The sequence below is a fragment of the Myxocyprinus asiaticus genome, chromosome 27, assembly GCF_019703515.2.
Source record: "Myxocyprinus asiaticus isolate MX2 ecotype Aquarium Trade chromosome 27, UBuf_Myxa_2, whole genome shotgun sequence".
NCBI classification, from domain to species: domain Eukaryota; kingdom Metazoa; phylum Chordata; class Actinopteri; order Cypriniformes; family Catostomidae; genus Myxocyprinus; species Myxocyprinus asiaticus.
In genome coordinates, this window is record NC_059370.1 from 39,781,069 (window position 1) to 39,799,467 (window position 18,399).

General features: G+C 37.0%; 2 protein-coding genes across 4 annotated transcripts; one reads left to right on the forward strand and one right to left on the reverse strand.

The window, feature by feature from the left end:
- The first annotated feature begins 1,548 nt into the window (after window positions 1–1,548).
- On the forward strand, window positions 1,549–10,319 carry sqstm1 (sequestosome 1). The gene is made up of 8 exons (XM_051658103.1): window positions 1,549–1,844; window positions 3,769–3,864; window positions 5,160–5,518; window positions 7,312–7,471; window positions 7,588–7,665; window positions 7,785–7,963; window positions 9,395–9,605; window positions 9,712–10,319. The coding sequence occupies exons 1-8, from the start codon at window positions 1,676–1,678 to the stop codon at window positions 9,870–9,872; spliced, it is 1,413 nt and encodes a 470-aa protein (XP_051514063.1). The 5' UTR covers window positions 1,549–1,675; the 3' UTR covers window positions 9,873–10,319.
- Window positions 10,320–10,468: 149 nt separating this feature from the next.
- mrnip (MRN complex interacting protein) lies at window positions 10,469–17,996 on the reverse strand. Of its 3 annotated transcripts, none has more exons than XM_051658105.1 (7): window positions 17,639–17,996; window positions 16,369–16,428; window positions 13,524–13,630; window positions 13,158–13,224; window positions 12,031–12,158; window positions 11,587–11,698; window positions 10,469–11,181 (listed from the first exon to the last, which is right to left on the reverse strand). In XM_051658105.1, the coding sequence occupies exons 1-7, from the start codon at window positions 17,696–17,698 to the stop codon at window positions 10,480–10,482; spliced, it is 1,236 nt and encodes a 411-aa protein (XP_051514065.1). In that variant the 5' UTR covers window positions 17,699–17,996; the 3' UTR covers window positions 10,469–10,479. The 3 variants fall into 3 exon arrangements, with proteins under 3 accessions (XP_051514065.1, XP_051514064.1, XP_051514066.1); XM_051658104.1 differs by having other exon boundaries at window positions 12,031–12,161; XM_051658106.1 differs by lacking the exon at window positions 16,369–16,428 and having other exon boundaries at window positions 12,031–12,161.
- Between the last annotated feature and the right edge of the window lie 403 nt (window positions 17,997–18,399).

An 18,399-nucleotide genomic window follows, 5' to 3' on the forward strand; every position in this document is an offset into this window, starting at 1 on the left:
AAACAATGGAAATCATATGACGCGCGTGAGTCAGAGTCAGGTGACAGAGCCACGCCCTCGCGCTCCTCCAGAATGACGACATTCTTTCCAAACTAAGAAAGTTCATGTGGTTTCTAGAATAAACAGGGCAGCATCACATCTGTCACCATGACAAAACATGTTTATTGTCAATGGAAATATTTTTAAAGCATGAACTTGAAGCATCGTAGTGTTGCCCTAGCATAATGCCCAAATGCCTATAACAAAACTTAAAAGTTGAAATGTTACATTTAAAAACAAAGTTGAAATAGATCAGTTTGCTTATATAGGAAAATATTTAATATATTCAGAGATAGCTTTATATTTAACGTGTATTTACTTATATATTTATTTAAATAATTCACAATAAATAACAAAAAATATTTATAATAGTTAAAAATAATAAAATAAATTAAAATAAAAACATTGAAATATAAAATATTTTGAAAAAATAAAATAATTTGAAAAAATGCCGTCGTAATAAATTACTATAATTATTATGACTGAATACACAGACATCACTAGAATGATTGCCATAATAAAATACATTATTCTTAATATTATTAGGTTTGATTTTTTTTTTTTTTTTTTTTAACATGAATTAGAAATCATTAAACTATATACTGTGGCCATCCATGTTATGTTGTGGAGCTTAATTTAAAATGTTATTCAGTAAAACAGTAAAGTAGCATGCAGGAAATTGATTTCAAGGAGCCATGTTGAATAGGCCAGCTTAAGGCCTACTCATTCATGATGACACAGCACTTTATTTAGCCAGTATTTGTAGCAGAAATAAATCAACCACCCACACACTCAGCATATATTGCTTATGTGGGTTAGTAGAGCTTGCAAGATGGGTATCTAGATTTCATGCTCACCGCTTCTGACACCGCTATTTATTATGTCATTACATTAGTATTGTAAAGATAATTATTAGTTACATTGATAAATGGATATATAACCCCTGAGCAAATATTTTAACATTTATTCACTGCTATATTGACTTTTTGAACACAGTAATTGAAACAGCTGTGGCTGTTTCTGTTTAAATTAAATTACTCAAGGGGCAAAAGCAGCAGGGTGTTAACGTAACATATACTGTCTCAAAATTGCCAAGTGGGGGAAAAATTAAAATAGTAGGAATGGACATTTACAAACCAATTTGTAGAAATAGTGAAGCAAAAATAAATTGTATTATTATTATAATTAATCATAATCAGGCTGGGCTGTAAAACATAATGGCGTTTTCATTGACATTCATTCAATGGATGAGCTCAGAGGGAATTTCCCCTCACATAATGCAATGTCATTCCCCTGATCACCTGAGCTTGTCTATTCTGTTTTCAAATCTACTTCATGCTCAAAAGACAACATGAACCTTGTCCTGTGATGGCGGTGGACGTGGACATCCCCTTCTGTCATGAAGCGCATGGACACGCCCCTAAAGTTGCGCTCGCTTCAACGATTGGCTGAATCCTCGCCCACATTTGCATATGACGCTCGGGCTTATATACGGAACTGTAGGCTGATGAAGGAAACGCATTCTCCAGCGCACCCTTCAGTGAATCGCGTACTCAAGAAGCGTATTTTCTGCTGCGCAACACTTCCAGCGGAGTTGGATTTTACTCGCGAATTTTTCTCGGCAAGAATCGCTATAATGTCGATGACAGTAAAAGCTTACCTGCTTGGCAAGGACGACTGCAATAAGGAGATCCGTCGCTTTGCCGTAGATCAGGATGTCTCAACAAGTTTTGAGTATTTGAAACGAAAATTGCTCGATGTTTTCGTCGGTCTTCGAACTACGCCGTTTCAAATGTACTACAAAGGTAAGTCATATTTGTATTTTAATTAGTTAAGTATGCAGCCCTTTTCATATACAAACATAGAATGATTCTCGTTTCTCAATTTTGATACTTTTTATAAAATAGGTTTGATGTCATTAAAACCCAAAGTCTTGTTTAAAAATTAATGAGCCTCAACAAAGGGACATAAATAAATAAAATAATAATAGTGAAATATATCTACTTATAAATGTGGGTTTTCAGGTTTTAGATTTGAAGTAGAGACAAATGTGATGTATTATTTATGAGCTGTGCATCTCATTAAAAAGAACACCAATGGTGGAATAGCATTCCTTGCATATTTTTACATCCTAATGAAAACGCAGAAGTCATTATAAGTACAAGTCTTACAGTGTTGTGTAATTTAATCTGTTAAAAGGATAGTTTGCTCAAAAATGAGAATTCTTTCATCATTTACTTTTTATAGTTTTTTTTATTTCCGTGGAACACAAAAAGAGATGTTAGGCCGAATGTTGATCCCAGTCACCATTCACTTTCATTGCAGGCCCTTTTTCTGCTATCATTAAGCACAGTGCTATGGCATAAGTCATAAGCACAAAGTCAGTGGGCATGGCCATGAAGTTTTGGTATTTTTGTGCAAGCATGTGCTAAGTCTAGGCGCAAGTGGGTTTGGCGAAATCGCGCTCGCAACACGCTAATGGGCTGGGACAAGTACAGTTTAATTCTGAGGTTCTTCTCCGGTTATTGCTCCATCTGGGTCCTGTTATATTGTCCATTCCTCAAGCACCAGCAACATAAACACAGACAGCACATTCGTAAGGAGTTGGTAGTATAAATGGACAGTATGCAATGAATTAGAATTATAGAAATATAGACACACTTCTTTTTTATGCTTAGAAAAAATGGTATTATCGTCAGGATTTGGATATGCGTTAATTATAGGGAATATTATTAATGATTTTCATCTACTAACGCAAATCATGGCTAGGAGTATTTATAGTGATTAATCAGCACACACTACACTTCTACTTGTCGATTTTAATTTGGAACAAGTAAATTCATTTATTGAAAACCAAAGCATTTTCTAAATTCTAATTACACTTAAAAAAGAGAGAACATAATTAAAATAATGAAATGGTAAAAAAAAAAAAAACTTTTTTTTTTTTGTGCAAACATTTTACCCTCTCCAACTTCTTTCACTGCCATCTTTTGCAGTGACTTAAAAATCACTATGACAACGGGTGGAAAAATACCAATACAAATTAGATTATAAATACAATTGTAAATATAAAAATATTATTTTTATAATATTTGTTTCATAAGACGGCTACAGCTCTGATTGTAAGGGACATAATGGTGGAATCTCCAAACTGCAAATGTAGGAACTTAATTTAGACTTTGTGCTGAAAACAGATTTGCATTTGAAACATTTTAGCACAATAACCTATTTTTCAGGAACAATACGCCTAAATTATAAATCTAATAAAAATAATAATAAATCTTCTATCTATCAAAAAGTACTTCATTGCCACACAATACACCCACAGTTTGTGCGCATACTGTACACCCACAGATAATGCTAACACTCCCACCCACACCCGCTTGTGCTTTGCACTCTCAAGAAAATTGGAAAAGACGTAGTGTACGGTTGTGCGCGTAGCGCTGCGCTTTGAGCACTCACCAAAAAAGAGCCCATCTTTTTAACCCCCATGCAATAAAAGTTTGTGGTGACTGAGGCTGACATTTTGCCTGACACCTCTTTTTGTGTTCCATGGAGAAAAAAAAATAAAGTAATACAGATTTGGAATGACATGTAGGTGAGTAAATAATGACAGATGACACTAACAGAGTCCAAACAAATTCAGCAGCAATATTAGGACTAGGAGAACAGCCTAATCTCAGATTAAACAAATATACAAATCCCTATTTTTCTCAACTCTCTCTGTAGATGAGGATGGTGACATGATTGCTTTCTCTTCTGATGATGAGCTCATGATGGGTTTGGCTCTGGTGAAGGAGGACACCTTCCGCCTCTTCATCAAGCGTAAGTAACATACAGATACAGTATACTTGATCGTGTGGTAAGGCCTGAGCAAAGCTTTATAAATAATTATACTATAGAATTAGCAGTGGATTTTTATTTTAATTGCATAATTGTAGCGCTATTTAAGAGGATACACATAACTTGATCCACATTAAAAGATCATTCAGCTACAAGAATGGAAATAAGGATAGCAGCTCTGAATAAAAATAACGGGTTTAAAAAGACATTTAATAGCTGCTGAGATTAATATTTATAAAAAAAAAAAATAAATAAAAAAAAAAGGCTTAGGAGATCTATTATTTTGTCAGAGAGATTTGTATATACAACTGTAGTTGTGTAGGCTAGTAGATACAGCTGCCCTGAGACAGCAGACAAAGCAAACACTTAAGGTCTCATATTTGGTAATTGTATAGTGGCAGCCTGGTTATGTAATGTATTATGTTACCTCACCAAGAAGTTCTAGGTATTTGTTATTATTCTTCAATAATTGTATTGTTTCTTGGCATTTGAGCCTATCTTATGTGTGAGCATATTTTTGTTCTCAGCTACCTGAAATTTTAATTGCCACTTACACACTATGTAAGCTTTTTTTTTTTTTTTTTTTCCAATAAGTCCAGGGCATATAGTTGCATGTAGACATGTGAAGGAATATTCCGGGTTCAATACAAGTTAAGCTCAATCGACAGCATTTGTAGCATAATGTTGATTACCACAGTAAATAATTTTGGTTTGTTTCTCCTTTTCTTAAAAAAAAAAGATAAATAAATAAAAAGCAAAAATCAAGGTCACAGTGAGGCACTTACAATGGAAGTGAATGGGGCCAATTTTTGGAGGGTTTAAAGGCCGAAAAGTGAAGCTTATAATTTTATAAAAGTACTAACATTCATTCTTTTGTTAAAACAGTGTATTATTTGAGTTGTAAAGTTGTTTAAAGCATTGTTTTTAAAGTCATTTGAGGGTTTTAGTGTTTATGGCGTTACATCGCCATGGCAACAAAGTTGTAAAATTGGATAAAACTTTACACAGAAAAAGTTTGTGATTTTTATCACACTACAATCATGTTAACACGCATATTGTTTACATTTTGTGGTTAAACATTTTAAACAACGAGTAGATTAACGTTTATGTATGGCACCATTCACTTTCATTATAAGTGCCTCACTTTTTTGCCTTTTAAATAAAATAAAAAAAGAGACAGGTCAAAATTAAAATTAAACCAGAAATGCTGTCGATTGAGCTTACCTTGTACTGAATCCGAAATATTCCTTTAATAATAATTCTGTTTCCCTTCGCAGAAAGAAAGGAGCACAAACGTGACTCCTCACCTCATGGGTTCCCTGGGTTCTCATTTACCCAGCCTCATGGCGCCCCCCACTTTAGTCCTCCAGGACCGAATCACATGGGCCCACCAGGACCACCTCATATGGGCCCTCCAGGCCCTCCTGGACATCCTCATATGGGGCCTCCCCCTCATCACCCTCCAATGGTGCATCCAGGAGTGACCTGCGATGGATGTGAGGGACCGGTGGCTGGAACACGTTTCAAGTGCACCGTTTGCCCCGATTATGACTTGTGCTCTAGCTGCCAGGCCAAAGGCCTCCACAAGGAGCACTCTCTGCTACCCATCTTTCACCCTATGGCCAACATGTTCGAGGTGAATAGCTATTTTCCTGCTTTTTCGAATGTCATGTTACTACCAATGAACAGCGTTGGAGAAGCTACTTTAAAACTGTACCTGCCCATGCCACAAGCTTCTCGTAACTAGCTAAACAAACTCAAGCTACCCGGTCAAAAATTATTTAGCTACTCTACAAGCTATTAACAAAAAGTAGCTAACTACTTTGAAGCTATTTGAGGAAGAATATCTATTTTAATATATAACATGATCAGACAATATTATTTAATTCTGAAATCAGAATGGTATTTATCTGGCACAAAAACAACAATGATCTCAATTAGGGTGACATTAAACAATTAGGGGAAGAAAGTTAATTAATCATTAATTGATAGTATCCTAAATAATAAAACTACAAAACACCATATTTTATACAATTGAGTCCAAAGCATTGTTATGATCAATTAACTTAATATTTTACTTAAAAAAGATTCCATGTGAACTTTGTGCAGTGGCTCAAGTGAATCTGTGAATCATTTATTTGAACCGATTCATTTACATCAGTGGTTTCCCTCCTCAAATTGTCCAAGACAATATTTGAAGCCCCAGAAACTTGAAATGTCAGTCGATTCAAATACTTATGATTAATTTCAGGTTCCCAGATGTCTCAGAAACTGTTAGTTTATATGTTGTGGGCCAACATCGTGATTTTAACTAATCTCAGCATTTAAATTAAGATATCGTATTTTAATAAATACTATATTAAATAATTTTAAGTCATCTTGAGGCCCCCTAGTAGGCCCCAGTCCCCTGTTTGAGAATCTCTAATTTACATTTACCATCCAAACAAAATGATTCACTAAAATGAATTTGACTTCCCGGATTCAAATACTTATGACGATTATTTTCAGGTTCCAAAATGTTTAGTGTATAGATTATATGTTGAAGTACTACACATGATTGAACCGTCCAAACGAACTGATTCACTAAAATGAATTTTACTTCCAGCACAAGATAAAAGTGAATCACTGAATCGTTTATTTTAATTGGTTCATTTATATAAACCATCTGAATGAAACGATTCACTGAAGTGATTCAGATGCTAGATATGATAGAGATAGGTTGGTTTTTAGGCGAGCGTAAAGTTTTGAGACACTTCATCCCTACTCATTAGAAAAAGTAGCTTGTTACTTCTACACTGTTATGCAAATAGCTGAGCTACTGTCACGCTACTGAGAAATGTAGTTAAGTGGGGGCCTGGGTAGCTCAGCGTGTATTGACGCTGACTACCACCCCTGGAGTCGTGAGTTCGAATCCAGGGAGTGCTGAGTGACTCCAGCCAGGTCTCCTAAGCAACCAAATTGTCCCGGTTGCTAGGGAGGGTAGAGTCACATGGGGTAACCTCCTCGTGGTCGCTATAATGTGTGGTTCTTGCTCTCGGTGGGGCACGTGGTGAGTTGTGCGTGGATACCGTGGAGAATAGCGTGGGCCTCCACACACGCTACGTCTTCGCAGTAACACGCTCAACAAGCCACGTGATAAGATGCGTGGATTGACGGTCTCAGACATGGAGGCAACTGAGATTTGTCCTCCGCCACCCAGATTGAGGTGAGTCACTACGCCACCACGAGGACTTAGAGCGCACTGGGAATCGGGCATTACAAATTGGGAAGAAAAGGGGAGAAAATAAATAAATCAGTGTGAAAAAAAGTGTCACTACTTTTAGTTAGCTACTTCCTAACATTGCAAACAACACAGTTCCTTGCCTGTTTCAAGTGGCTTTTAGAAATAAGATTGTGACCAATCTGATTACATTTAAATTTTGTGTGCAGTGGCACCCTCGTGGGAAGATTTGGCGCAAGATGAGACACTGCATGTGGGCAAACGCCCTTGCTCAAGCTCAGACTCAAGCTCAAACCCAATGCCAGGCTCAGCCCGGGCCATCTGGAGTCCAGCAAAATCAGGATACCTCCCAAAACACGGAAGAGAATGGTGAGATCCTGTTGCACAAAGTGGCCAATAAGCGGATAATTCTTCCATCAGCTTCCTTCATCACCTGATTTGGTGATGTCTGTGTATTTCTCAACCATGTTATTTTTAATCCACAGGTGCAACTCCTTCCCAGGCTAATGTGGATTACCTGAAGAACATTGGAGAGGAAGTGGCAGCCATGTTGAGTCCTCTTGGTAAGTTGCTTGTTTTGGTTTAAAATCTATTTGTTTTAGCCTTTTCAAAAAGATCTGGGTACTTGATTGATGACCGTGTTGGCTTAACCCTTTGAAACGAAAATGCTGCTTCTTTGCAGGCATAGATGTGGACATCGATGTTGAGCATGAAGGGAAACGCACCAAAGTTACACCAACTCCTTCTGCTTCCAGTGGTCCACCTAGTGGCCGGAGTGACAGTGGATCCATCAGGCTTCTCTCCAGGGGGTCAGCTCCAGGAAGTCAGGCTTCTGAAGAGAGTATCAGTGAGGGAACAAAGGTAATTTGCAGGAAGCACCAATAGTATAAAGTCTCAGGACTGGAGCGTCTCAAGTTTTCAAAGACAAAGCTATCAAGTTAGTATTTAAGGTCCAGAAGCCACAAGAATAAAATAGCTTCTTCACAGAAATGGGATTGCCTTTTGCATTAAGAGGCAGTTATCAGGGACATTTTCTTTACCTTTTATGAATGGACATTCTAACAATATTTGACCAAATATATACTTTGTCATACATTTTTCTAATATTTTTGTGAATTTATACTTTTTGTATTTAACTAGGCCTAGAATAGTATAATAAGAAAATATATTCATTAGATTGAATATATCTATCTATCTATCTTTCTAATTTCATTAGAAATTCATTGTGGGGGCATTTTTATGCCCCCATATTTCAAATATTGAGGGCATTTTTGTCACTTTTGATAGTAATATTGCCCCAACCCCTGGTTAATTTCTAGAGACAAGAGATGCACCAGTGTATCGGCTAAATATCAGTATTGGCCAATAAAAGCAATTGTCTGTGCTATCAGACAGCGTCCAATGTTTAAATACAGCCAATGATGAGGGCTGATTATTTCCTGTCAGTCAAAAGAGGGCGGAAAAACAATTTTCTCACAACTCGTGTTGTATGAAAGAAAATGTCTGTTGTGAGGAATTACATTGAATTGGGTGACAGTGAGCACATTCTTACATCGATTATGCTTAATAAGACGACAATGTGTGTGGTCATGTAAACACATTAAACGACTTTCTTTTATCAGTCTAAGCTCATAAACAGCTTAAGAATACATCGACGTTGGTAGATTTTTGCGCATTACACAGATTTCGCCTTGCATGTAAACACCTTTACCGCCGTTCTTAGAGCAAGTGTGGTGTCGAAAGCAGAGAATAACCGGATTAAATCTCGTAAACACGGTTTTCTTGCTTTATCAGGTTTTTAAATAAGATGATTTTGGGAGTTATCAGCATATTGGTGTGCATGTAAATGGGGCTCAATGACAGCAGTTTGTAAGCTTTGCTCTGCTAGAATTTTCTTTTCTTTTTTTAAACAACTAATTTGATTACTCTTGACACAGCAAGGAATATGATGAGTTTGTTAAAGCTAAAGCGGACGATGCTTTTTATGTGAGCCTTACAATTAATAATGTACATTTTATTTCAGTGTTTATAACTGAGACCAGTTTCTCTGAAACATGGAAGACGTGTAGAGACATAGAGAATAAAATAATTATTTAAATTTCTTTCGAAGTTGTGTAATTAATTATCAGTGATTTCAGAACCACCAAACTATCGATATCTGCAGATGTTGTTCTAAATAATCGGACATCACTAACAGAACACAAATTGTGTATCAGTGCATCATTAATTTCTGAACCTGTTGCCCACACATCCTATTAACATGCATTCCTGTTCATGTTTAATGTTGTAAAGGGGCAGAAAGACCCAGGCAGTGATGAGGAATGGACTCATCTGAGCTCTAAAGAGGTGGACCCCTCCACAGGAGAGTTGCAGGTACTCAGGATGGAGCAGGATGGGGCGGATGATGTTCCAGCTCCTCTAAGTGCCACCTCAAGCACAAGCTCCACTACTCAGGGCCCTACGGGTCTACGTGAGGCAGCGCTCTACCCACACCTTCCTCAAGGTAAAGAGCTTCATCACTTGGCCAAAAAACAAATCCAATCGAGATCTCCACTTCTAAGCAAACCAAAACATTTCAAGCAACCTAATTTTTCATCTCTCTCTATCAGATGCAGACCCTAGGCTGGTAGAGTCCCTTTCTCAGATGCTCTCCATGGGCTTCACTGATGAAGGTGGCTGGCTAACCAGACTGCTCCACACCAAAAGTTATGACATCGGAGCCGCTCTTGACACTATCCAGTACTCCAAATCACCTGGCCCACAGAAGTAAAGGAGAAGCACTGGAACACAGAAGACCTGGGCCATATTTACTCAATAATGTTTGAATACTATAGCATTTTCTATTAAGTCAGCCTTTCCATACTTTTTAAATGACAAATTCTTGTCGTAATATTAACAATATTAATTACTCAGGTGACTAGCATTTAAATTCATTTTTTGGGCAGTTCTATTCCACATTTCTTAATTTAGCATTATAATGTAAGACATTTAAGTGGTTGATTAATGGCATTTAAAGTAGGACTCTGCTTTGAAATATGCAATGGTGATTTGTCTGTTTACATTTACCAACTTTATCTATTTGCACAAACATTTTAGACAAAGCAGAAACCTGGGGTATTCTTATTGTTAGTTAGAATGAACAGATGGAATCAGGTAAATATTGGGTCTTCTAAAATTCCTGTACTTTATATCCTTAATAAAATGCTTCTGTAAAATATTCTTTGTGTTTGGCTTATTTTGAAATTTTAACAGTTTAAGACAAAATTATATTTATTGAGGTACTTAAATGATGAAATTGGACTGAGAATATAACATTTCACTTATTATGTTAAACATCCTTGAGTCATGATTGTTCTAATAAATTAAACTGAAACATGCTAAAATGTGTCATCAAAGTCTTCATCTGTGAAGAATAGGGAGTTAAAAGGAAGGCTTGGACATGGCCTCTTGGTTAGCGGAGGATTGTTACAGACAGGGTTTTCAAAACCAGCTGGCTTTGAGGTAAAGGTATGACTGTTGGGTTGATTGGAAGAACTTCCATCCACACAGATGTTACCAACAGACTTCTGCAGCCCCAAAACACCAGCATTTGTCTTCATATCCAGATGACATCTGCTCTCTCCAGAACCAATGTCTGTAAGTCCTTTGGTGGAATCAGGCTGCAAAGTGTTACCACTGTAAAGAGACAAATGATGGGCTTGATAACCATCACCTTCATCTTCCGGCTGAGTGGGGACAACGGTGAGGAATTTATTCCATTTAGAGTCTTTCTTATCAAGCTTGGATTCACCAAACTTCTGAAAAGGTGGTACAGAAGGATCCTTGCCAAGCAGTGGAAGATGTTTGCTTACCTCAACAGCTGGCGGTTCATAATAAGTGTTATACTGCTTTTTACTCGAGTTTGCAACTGTGTATGTGGAACTGGTTGAGGCTGTTGGGAAACTGCAAAAATCCTGCGAGGACGATGATGCAAGGTGTGTGCTAGCACAGGAGGCCATATCATCTGGCCTGCCAGAGCAGGAATACTTGGAAGCATATCCTTTATCCCACGATCTGAACTTTCCATTAGGCTGTGGTGGCTGCAATAGATTTAAGAAGCGACATTGAGATGTTTTATCCAAATTATGTTATTAAATTATGACACTCGGATAATTACATACCATTAGGTCGAGTAGCAATGGCTTTTAAGTACCTCCAAAAATGTAAAACTTACTGAAATGAAACTTTAATCTAATTCCAACATACAGAATATTTTCTACAGATACAATATCATCAAATGCATTTGTAAAAACAACTGGCCTAGGGCTGTCACCATTTTGAAATTTGGCTGACGATTAACTGTCAAACATTTTTATGTGAATGATCACTTTACTGGTGAAGGTCAGTTCTGATCCCCAGCGTCACTATCACAGTGTTTCCTGAATGGGACATTCAACCAGTATTTTCAAGCAATTTATTCAGCATCTGAGTCATAACAGTTTTACCTGATTCGATCGTCCCTTGACCCCCCGACAACCAGTCCACCCTACATCCTCTTCCTCATCGTTACCATAACAGCCACCAGCAGACTTCGGTGCGGAGGTTTTCATCCTTTTTCTGTTTAGAAAAAAATGATGATTATCATTGACCAGTGAAGTTTTTAACAGTCTGCTTGCACAAAACAAATTACATAATTTGTACAGCGACAAGCAATTTGTTCACAATGACCACAATCAAAACATATTTAATGCTTATTTTACAGTTATGATGAGCAGAATTTTGGACCATTGAGGTTTTGCAGTGGGAGGGGCTAACCAACGCAATGCTGCAAAAATAGAAACCAACCGATCAACAGTGTCCTTTTGATTGTCGCGGTTGGCAGGACAAAAACTAAAAGCTTTATTTTAAAAAGTATGGATGTTATATGGATACCTTAAAATGCAACTGACCTACTTCCTTGGCTCCTGAATCTGTCTCTTTCTGTGTAAACATTCTCCTCTTCTTCATCTTCGTCTCCCATTGGGCCCTCGGTTGTTTGAGCAGTATATTTAGTCCAGCGGCTAACAGCAGTCAACCCCTGCTATAGGAAGAGAATGGCTATAAAGCCAGTGCTGCTGATAATATTACAGGACTGCGTAATAATTTAAATTTCCCATGCATCGTGACCTTCAGTTGATTGATCTTGATACAGATTCTTAAATCCCAAGATCGATCTTTTACTATATGCGCAACTCTCGGTCTGTGATTAGCCACTGCCTGGTAATTGTTCAGATTTCACTCAACAGTTATTCAGTAGTATACTGGCGAAGAACTTCAACCTCCTTTCACTGCGTATTGAGAGCTGAAGTTTGATTTGACTTGTTCCTTGTTATGTCTAAAGACGAGATCCACGCAATCCATTTGTCATGAAATAAAGTCTCTTCTAATATCATTTATGTTCTTTGCAATCAATTGTTCATCAAAAACAACAAAAAATAAACATTTCATTCTAATCACAAATAGCACGAATGAGGTAAAGAAGCCATTAGAGTCCTCTCTCGTTAATATGCGCTCATTTACAGACACTCTTGACAAAACTGCCGGTTTTCTTAAAGAGATAGTACCGATTTTTAGCTTGTGTTCTACAAGTCAATGTAAATACGTAGTATACATTATGCATTAAACAAAAAACAGGTAACAAAATATTATATATGCAATATATTTATTGATGGAATACATGGATTTGTACATATTTAGAAAGTTAAAATGTGACCAAAATGCTGAAAAACTAATCAAAATAACTTGTAAACTCAATATTTTCATAATGTACCTAGTTAAAAGGTCCCCTGTATAATTAACAGCATTAGCTGGGAAAGAATTTATTTCATATGTAAGCAAAATGGACATTATAACTGAAATATACACATATGAATCAATAAAGAATCGGAATCGAAATTTAATCGAATTGAGATATCTGTATCAATACCCAGCCCTGTGTAACAATCAATTTACTGATTAATCAAAAAGTTTTTCTGAGGTTCTTTTAATGATAATCACCTCACTGACCGGTCAGAGTGACTGCACATTGGTGCTTTACCTGTGACTCATTATCTTTATCAAGATCTTCATGGACACCTTCATTATTATCCTTTTCCTCTTGCTCCCTTTAAAACAGTGTGATAGTTATAACCAAACCACATGAATCTTTACTCAATTCATATTCTTTTAATTTGTGCAATCATGCTTCAAGAAACTAACAAACACATCTTTTATCATTATAGTTCACAATAAACTGACATGTCAAACATAGTTGACACACAGTATTACCTCATTATTCTTGATCAACAGATGCACCCATTACACTTCCAATGAGGTAATAACAGTGAGACAAGAAATGTGACCATTGAAATATTAATTCTATTATGGTTAACACCCTTTGGCAATGCTCCCAAGATCTGCTTACCACTTTGACAAGACGCTTTCACTGTTCACCTCCAGCAGCTCTCCACGCATAGAATTCAGCTTCTGGACATGTTTTCTACAGTCAACGGCTCTGCCCCGACCATACTCCTGCAAACACACATAAACACATTAACAACAACATGCAGCAGTGGCCCTGCAATACTTTAAAAGATTCAGAATGATTTGCTAATTACTCACTGGGACCGATTTTTGAACCGGACCAATTAATTGAAAAGAACCAACTCACAAGAATGATTAGCTCAAAATCAGGCTTTACGGTGGCTCACGAACACTTTTTACTCTACACAATATCAATATCTAGCAATATCTGAGTGAATTAATATTTTAGCGCAGCAAAATTAGGTATATTATTATTTACTATAAATTTGTCCATGACTTTTCCAGGCCTGGAAAACACAGTTTTAAAAATTCTAGGTTTTTACTGACAGTGTCAACCCCATTTACAAGATGTGTGTGTAATGCCAGGCTTTGTTTAACCCTTAAACGTATACTTCTGGTCTTTAGTGACCCAGGACCTCATTCCACCCCCTGTACCTCATTTATTTTTTTGGAATTGTGCTCACACCTCTTTAGTATTCCTCAATCTTTCTCTTATAAATAGTGTAACGCAGGAAATGGCAAAATTTCAATAAATAAATAATTATTATATATACACACATATAAACACAGCAAAAAAAGAAACGTCCTCTCACTTTCAGCCGCTTTTATTTTCAGCAAACATAACATGTGTAAATATTTGTATGAACATAAAAAGATTCAGCAACTAAGACATAAACTGAACAAGTTTCACAGACATGTGACTAACAGAAATGGAATAATGTGTCCCTGAACAAAGGGATGGTCAAAATCAAAAGTAACAGTCAGTATCTGGTGTGGCCACAGCTGCATTAAGTACTGCAGTGCATCTCCTCCTCATGGACTGCACCAGATTTGTCAGTTCTTGCTGTGAGATGTTACCCCACTCCTCCACCGAGGCACATGCAAGTTCCCGGACATTTCTGGGGGGAATGGCCCTAGCCCTCACCCTCCGATCCAACAGGTCCCAGACATGCTCAATGGGATTGAGAGCCGGGCTCTTCGCTGGCCATGGCAGAACACTGACTTTCCTGTCTTGCAGGAAATCATGCACAGAACGAGCAGTACGGCTGATGGCATTGTCATGCTGGAGGGTCATGTCAGGATGAGCCTGCAGGAAGGGTACCACATGAGGGAGGAGGATGTCTTCCCTGTAACGCACAGCATTGAGATTGCCTGCAATGACAACAAGCTCAGTCCGATGATGCTGTGACACACCGCCCCAGACCATGATGGACCCTCCACCTCCAAATCGATCCCAGTCCAGAGTACAGGCCTCGGTGTAACACTCAGTCCTTCGACGATTAACGCGAGTCCGACCATCACCCCTGGTGAGACAAAACTGCGACTCGTCAGTGAAGAGCACTTTTTGCCAGTCCTGTCTGGTCCAGCGAAGGTGGGTTTGTGCCCATAGGCGATGTTGTTGCCGGTGATGTCTGGTAAGGACCTGCCCTACAACAGGCCTACAAGCCCTCAGTCCAGCCTCTCTCAGCCTACTGTGGACAGTCTGAGCACTGATGGAGGGATTGTGCGTTCCTGATGTATCTCGGGCAGTTGTTGTTGCCATTCTGTACCTGTCCCGCAGGTGTGATATTCAGATGTACCGATCCTGTGCAGGTGTTGTTACACGTGGTCTGCCACTGCGAGGACGATCAGCTGTCCTTCCTGTCTCCCTGTAGTGCTGTCTTAGCCGTCTCACAGTATGGACATTGCAATTTATTGCCCTGGCCACATCTGCAGTCCTCATGCCTCCATGCAGCATGCCTAAGGCACGTTCACGCAGATGAGCAGGGACCCTGGGCATTTTTCTTTTGGTATTTTTCAGAGTCAGTAGAAAGGTCTCTTTAGTGTCCTAAGTTTTTATAACTGTGACCTTAATTGTCTACCGTCTGTAAGCTGTTAGTGTCTTAACGACCGTTCCACAGGTGCATGTTCATTAATTGTTTATGGTTCATTGAACAAGCATGGAAAACATTGTTTAAACCCTTTACAATAAAGATCTGTAAAGTTATTTGGATTTTTACAAAATTATCTTGAAAATACAGTGTCCTGAAAAAGGGACGTTTCTTTTTTGCTGAGTTATATATATATATATATATATACACACACACACACCAAAAGTTTATAGGGTCATTAGAGGCCCAAGGTATGTAATGTGTCATTTTTCTTCTTTTTTGCACTTCCATAAATTATATTTTTATGATTATTTCATATCTATTCAAGTTTACTATCACAGGATATCTATTTCTTTGTCTGTTAAATGATACTATATTCATACAAATAAATAGGATACAATGGGGTAAAAGGTTCCCTCACTTGGGGTAAAAGGCCACTAGTGGGTTTAAAGTGATATTGTGTAGATATGGGGCAATAGTTATAGTGCAAAATGTGTCAGTTAAAAGAAATGTGTTAATTTCAGGGATTTTCATTAGCTACATAAATTATTATTATTATTATTATGAGATCAAATTGCCTCAAAATCTACCTTTAGGCACCACATGCAAAGATCTCATGGAACAGGAAAATTTTGCAGTGCATAGTGACAAACAGGTGTTTAGGAAAAGTGCTGTGGTAGTTTTTGTTGCTATTTACTGTTTTGGGAGAAGCTTATGTGCTATGTGTAGCTCAATATGTGTTTGACAGCAAAAAAAATGTGTTATGAAATTTCAGTGCAGAAGTAATTAATCTTATGTAAGAGTCTTTGGTGAAATTCCCATGCATTTAAGGGTTAAAAAATGAAATAAGTTTACCTTTATAACTGATTGCTTCTCTCCACATACTGTACATGCCCATTTATTACTCTTTTTCACCTGTGGTAGAAAGATGATACTTTACCACTGTATTTAATAGGTATTGTATCGTGTTTATTGATTTAACCCTTGTGCGACCTTCTGGACATTTTCTTCTTTTTCATTTTTTCGATCATTTTGGCTGTTAATGCAAACGGCATAAATTTTGCCAAAGGTGTGTATTTTTGGGGGAATTTTGATATTTCAACCTCAGTTCCTAAAATACATCTATAATACACTGTGTACACAAAATAGTTACACTCAGGACCTTCAGGACAATAATGTCCCCATTGAAACCCATTAAAACGGCAATATTTGATCCCTGGGCCATCAAAGCATAAAATCATGAATTCGATGATATTATGCTTTCATTCCGGAGCACTGGCTTCAAAATGTAAATATTGTAATATTTTCCACCAGATGGCACCATTTTTCTCATGTTTAGCCTATGGAGCAAATACATGCTTTTTTCCTATTTTCTGTTTGCTGTATTCTAGAGCACTGCAGGCCAATTGAATAAATGATGCAGCTATAATTGTGTGAGTGTGTTTTTTATGTGTGTATTGAGAAATGTGTGTGTGTGTGTGTGTGTGTAAAAAACAAGTGGCATTTTGTAAACAAACTGGTATTTAAAGGGTTAAAATCCTGAAAATGAATATTTGTTAGTTATGATCAGGACTGATGTTGGTTAAGTCAGTGAAAGTGGAAAATAATATGAATATCATATTTTTATGGCAGTTTTTTGACGTGGACATTTTTGTCCTCTAAGGTCCTGAGTGTGTGTTTTTTTATTTATTTATTTTATTATTATTCTTACACTGCACAAAAAATATTAATACATCAAAATCAATGTTGTTGCTAATCATTGACATATCCCAGACTGTGATCCCCCTCCCACTTTAGTATATGGAAAATAATATATATATATATATATATATATATATTCATAAAAACAACAGTGGCATTATATAAACAAACTGGCATTTAAATGGTTAAAATCATGAAAATAAAAAAATTAAAAAACATTTATTCATTGAAAGTGGAAAATAATATTAATATATAATATTATTATGGCAGTTTTTTGATGCGGAAATTTTTGTCCTCTAAGGTCCTCTGAGTAACTTTTAAATTGACACACAAGGGTTAAATTTGTGATTTAGCATACTCATCTAAAATACTAGCATAATCAGAAAGCAATTTAAATTAACTGAAGGAAAGAAAGCATAGTTACCTGCTGTACTTGAAAGGTTTGACAAGAAAAACATCGAAGTACATGAAACTCTTGAACCATGTCGGGTCGTTTTTTAATAGTCCGTAGAATAAACACAAGCAACACGACTTAATTCACTTATTAAATGACCGTAGAAATATTTTCCCGCCAACAACCGTCTTCTTCTTTCAGGACGTATTTTTTAGTAAAGGGTGCGTGGCGCCCTCTAGTACAAGTGAATAGTGACTGACATAAAAGATGTTCCTTTAACTACTTATTTTATACATAATTACATCAACAAAACACATGTTCTTTATCTTCACTCTATATGTATTAGACACCCTGCTCTACCTCACATTTCCATAAAACACATGGATAATCCAAGCATATTTCAAGAGATTCAATTGTAAACTCCACACTCAAGAGATTTTTTAAATGTCAACACTGTCAAATCTGCATGAATGCCACTTATTGAACAGAGACAATAGCAATACAATACCTATTTTTCTTAAAGGTAGCTTGAAAAATAATTATAGAAAGTGTGATAATAATTAATAATAAATGTATTATGAAATAAAATAGGACAAGTATAAAAAAAGCCTTAAAGGAATAGTTCAACCGTAAAGGAAAATGATCTCATTTACTCACTCTAATGCCATCCCAGATGTGTATGACTTTCTTCTAAAGAACACAATTGAAGATTTTTAGAAGAATATCTCAGCTCTGTAGGTCCATACAATGCCAGTGAATGTGACCAGAGCTATGACGCTCCAAAAAGCATA

Bases quoted from the DNA above. Each gene is read 5' to 3' on its own strand.
- mrnip (XM_051658104.1), bottom strand. From the start codon at position 17,698: ATGGTTCAAGAGTTTCATGTACTTCGATGTTTTTCTTGTCAAACCTTT. The intron at 13,225-13,523 runs GTAAGCAGATCT...ACTGTTTTAAAG, and splicing joins GAAAGCGTCTTGTCAAAGTG to GGAGCAAGAGGAAAAGGATA. The intron at 11,182-11,586 runs GTAAAACTGTTA...AATCTATTGCAG, and splicing joins TCAAGGGACGATCGAATCAG to CCACCACAGCCTAATGGAAA.
- sqstm1 (XM_051658103.1), top strand. From the start codon at position 1,676: ATGTCGATGACAGTAAAAGCTTACCTGCTTGGCAAGGACGACTGCAAT. The intron at 3,865-5,159 runs GTAAGTAACATA...TTCCCTTCGCAG, and splicing joins CTTCCGCCTCTTCATCAAGC to AAAGAAAGGAGCACAAACGT. The intron at 7,666-7,784 runs GTAAGTTGCTTG...GCTTCTTTGCAG, and splicing joins AGCCATGTTGAGTCCTCTTG to GCATAGATGTGGACATCGAT.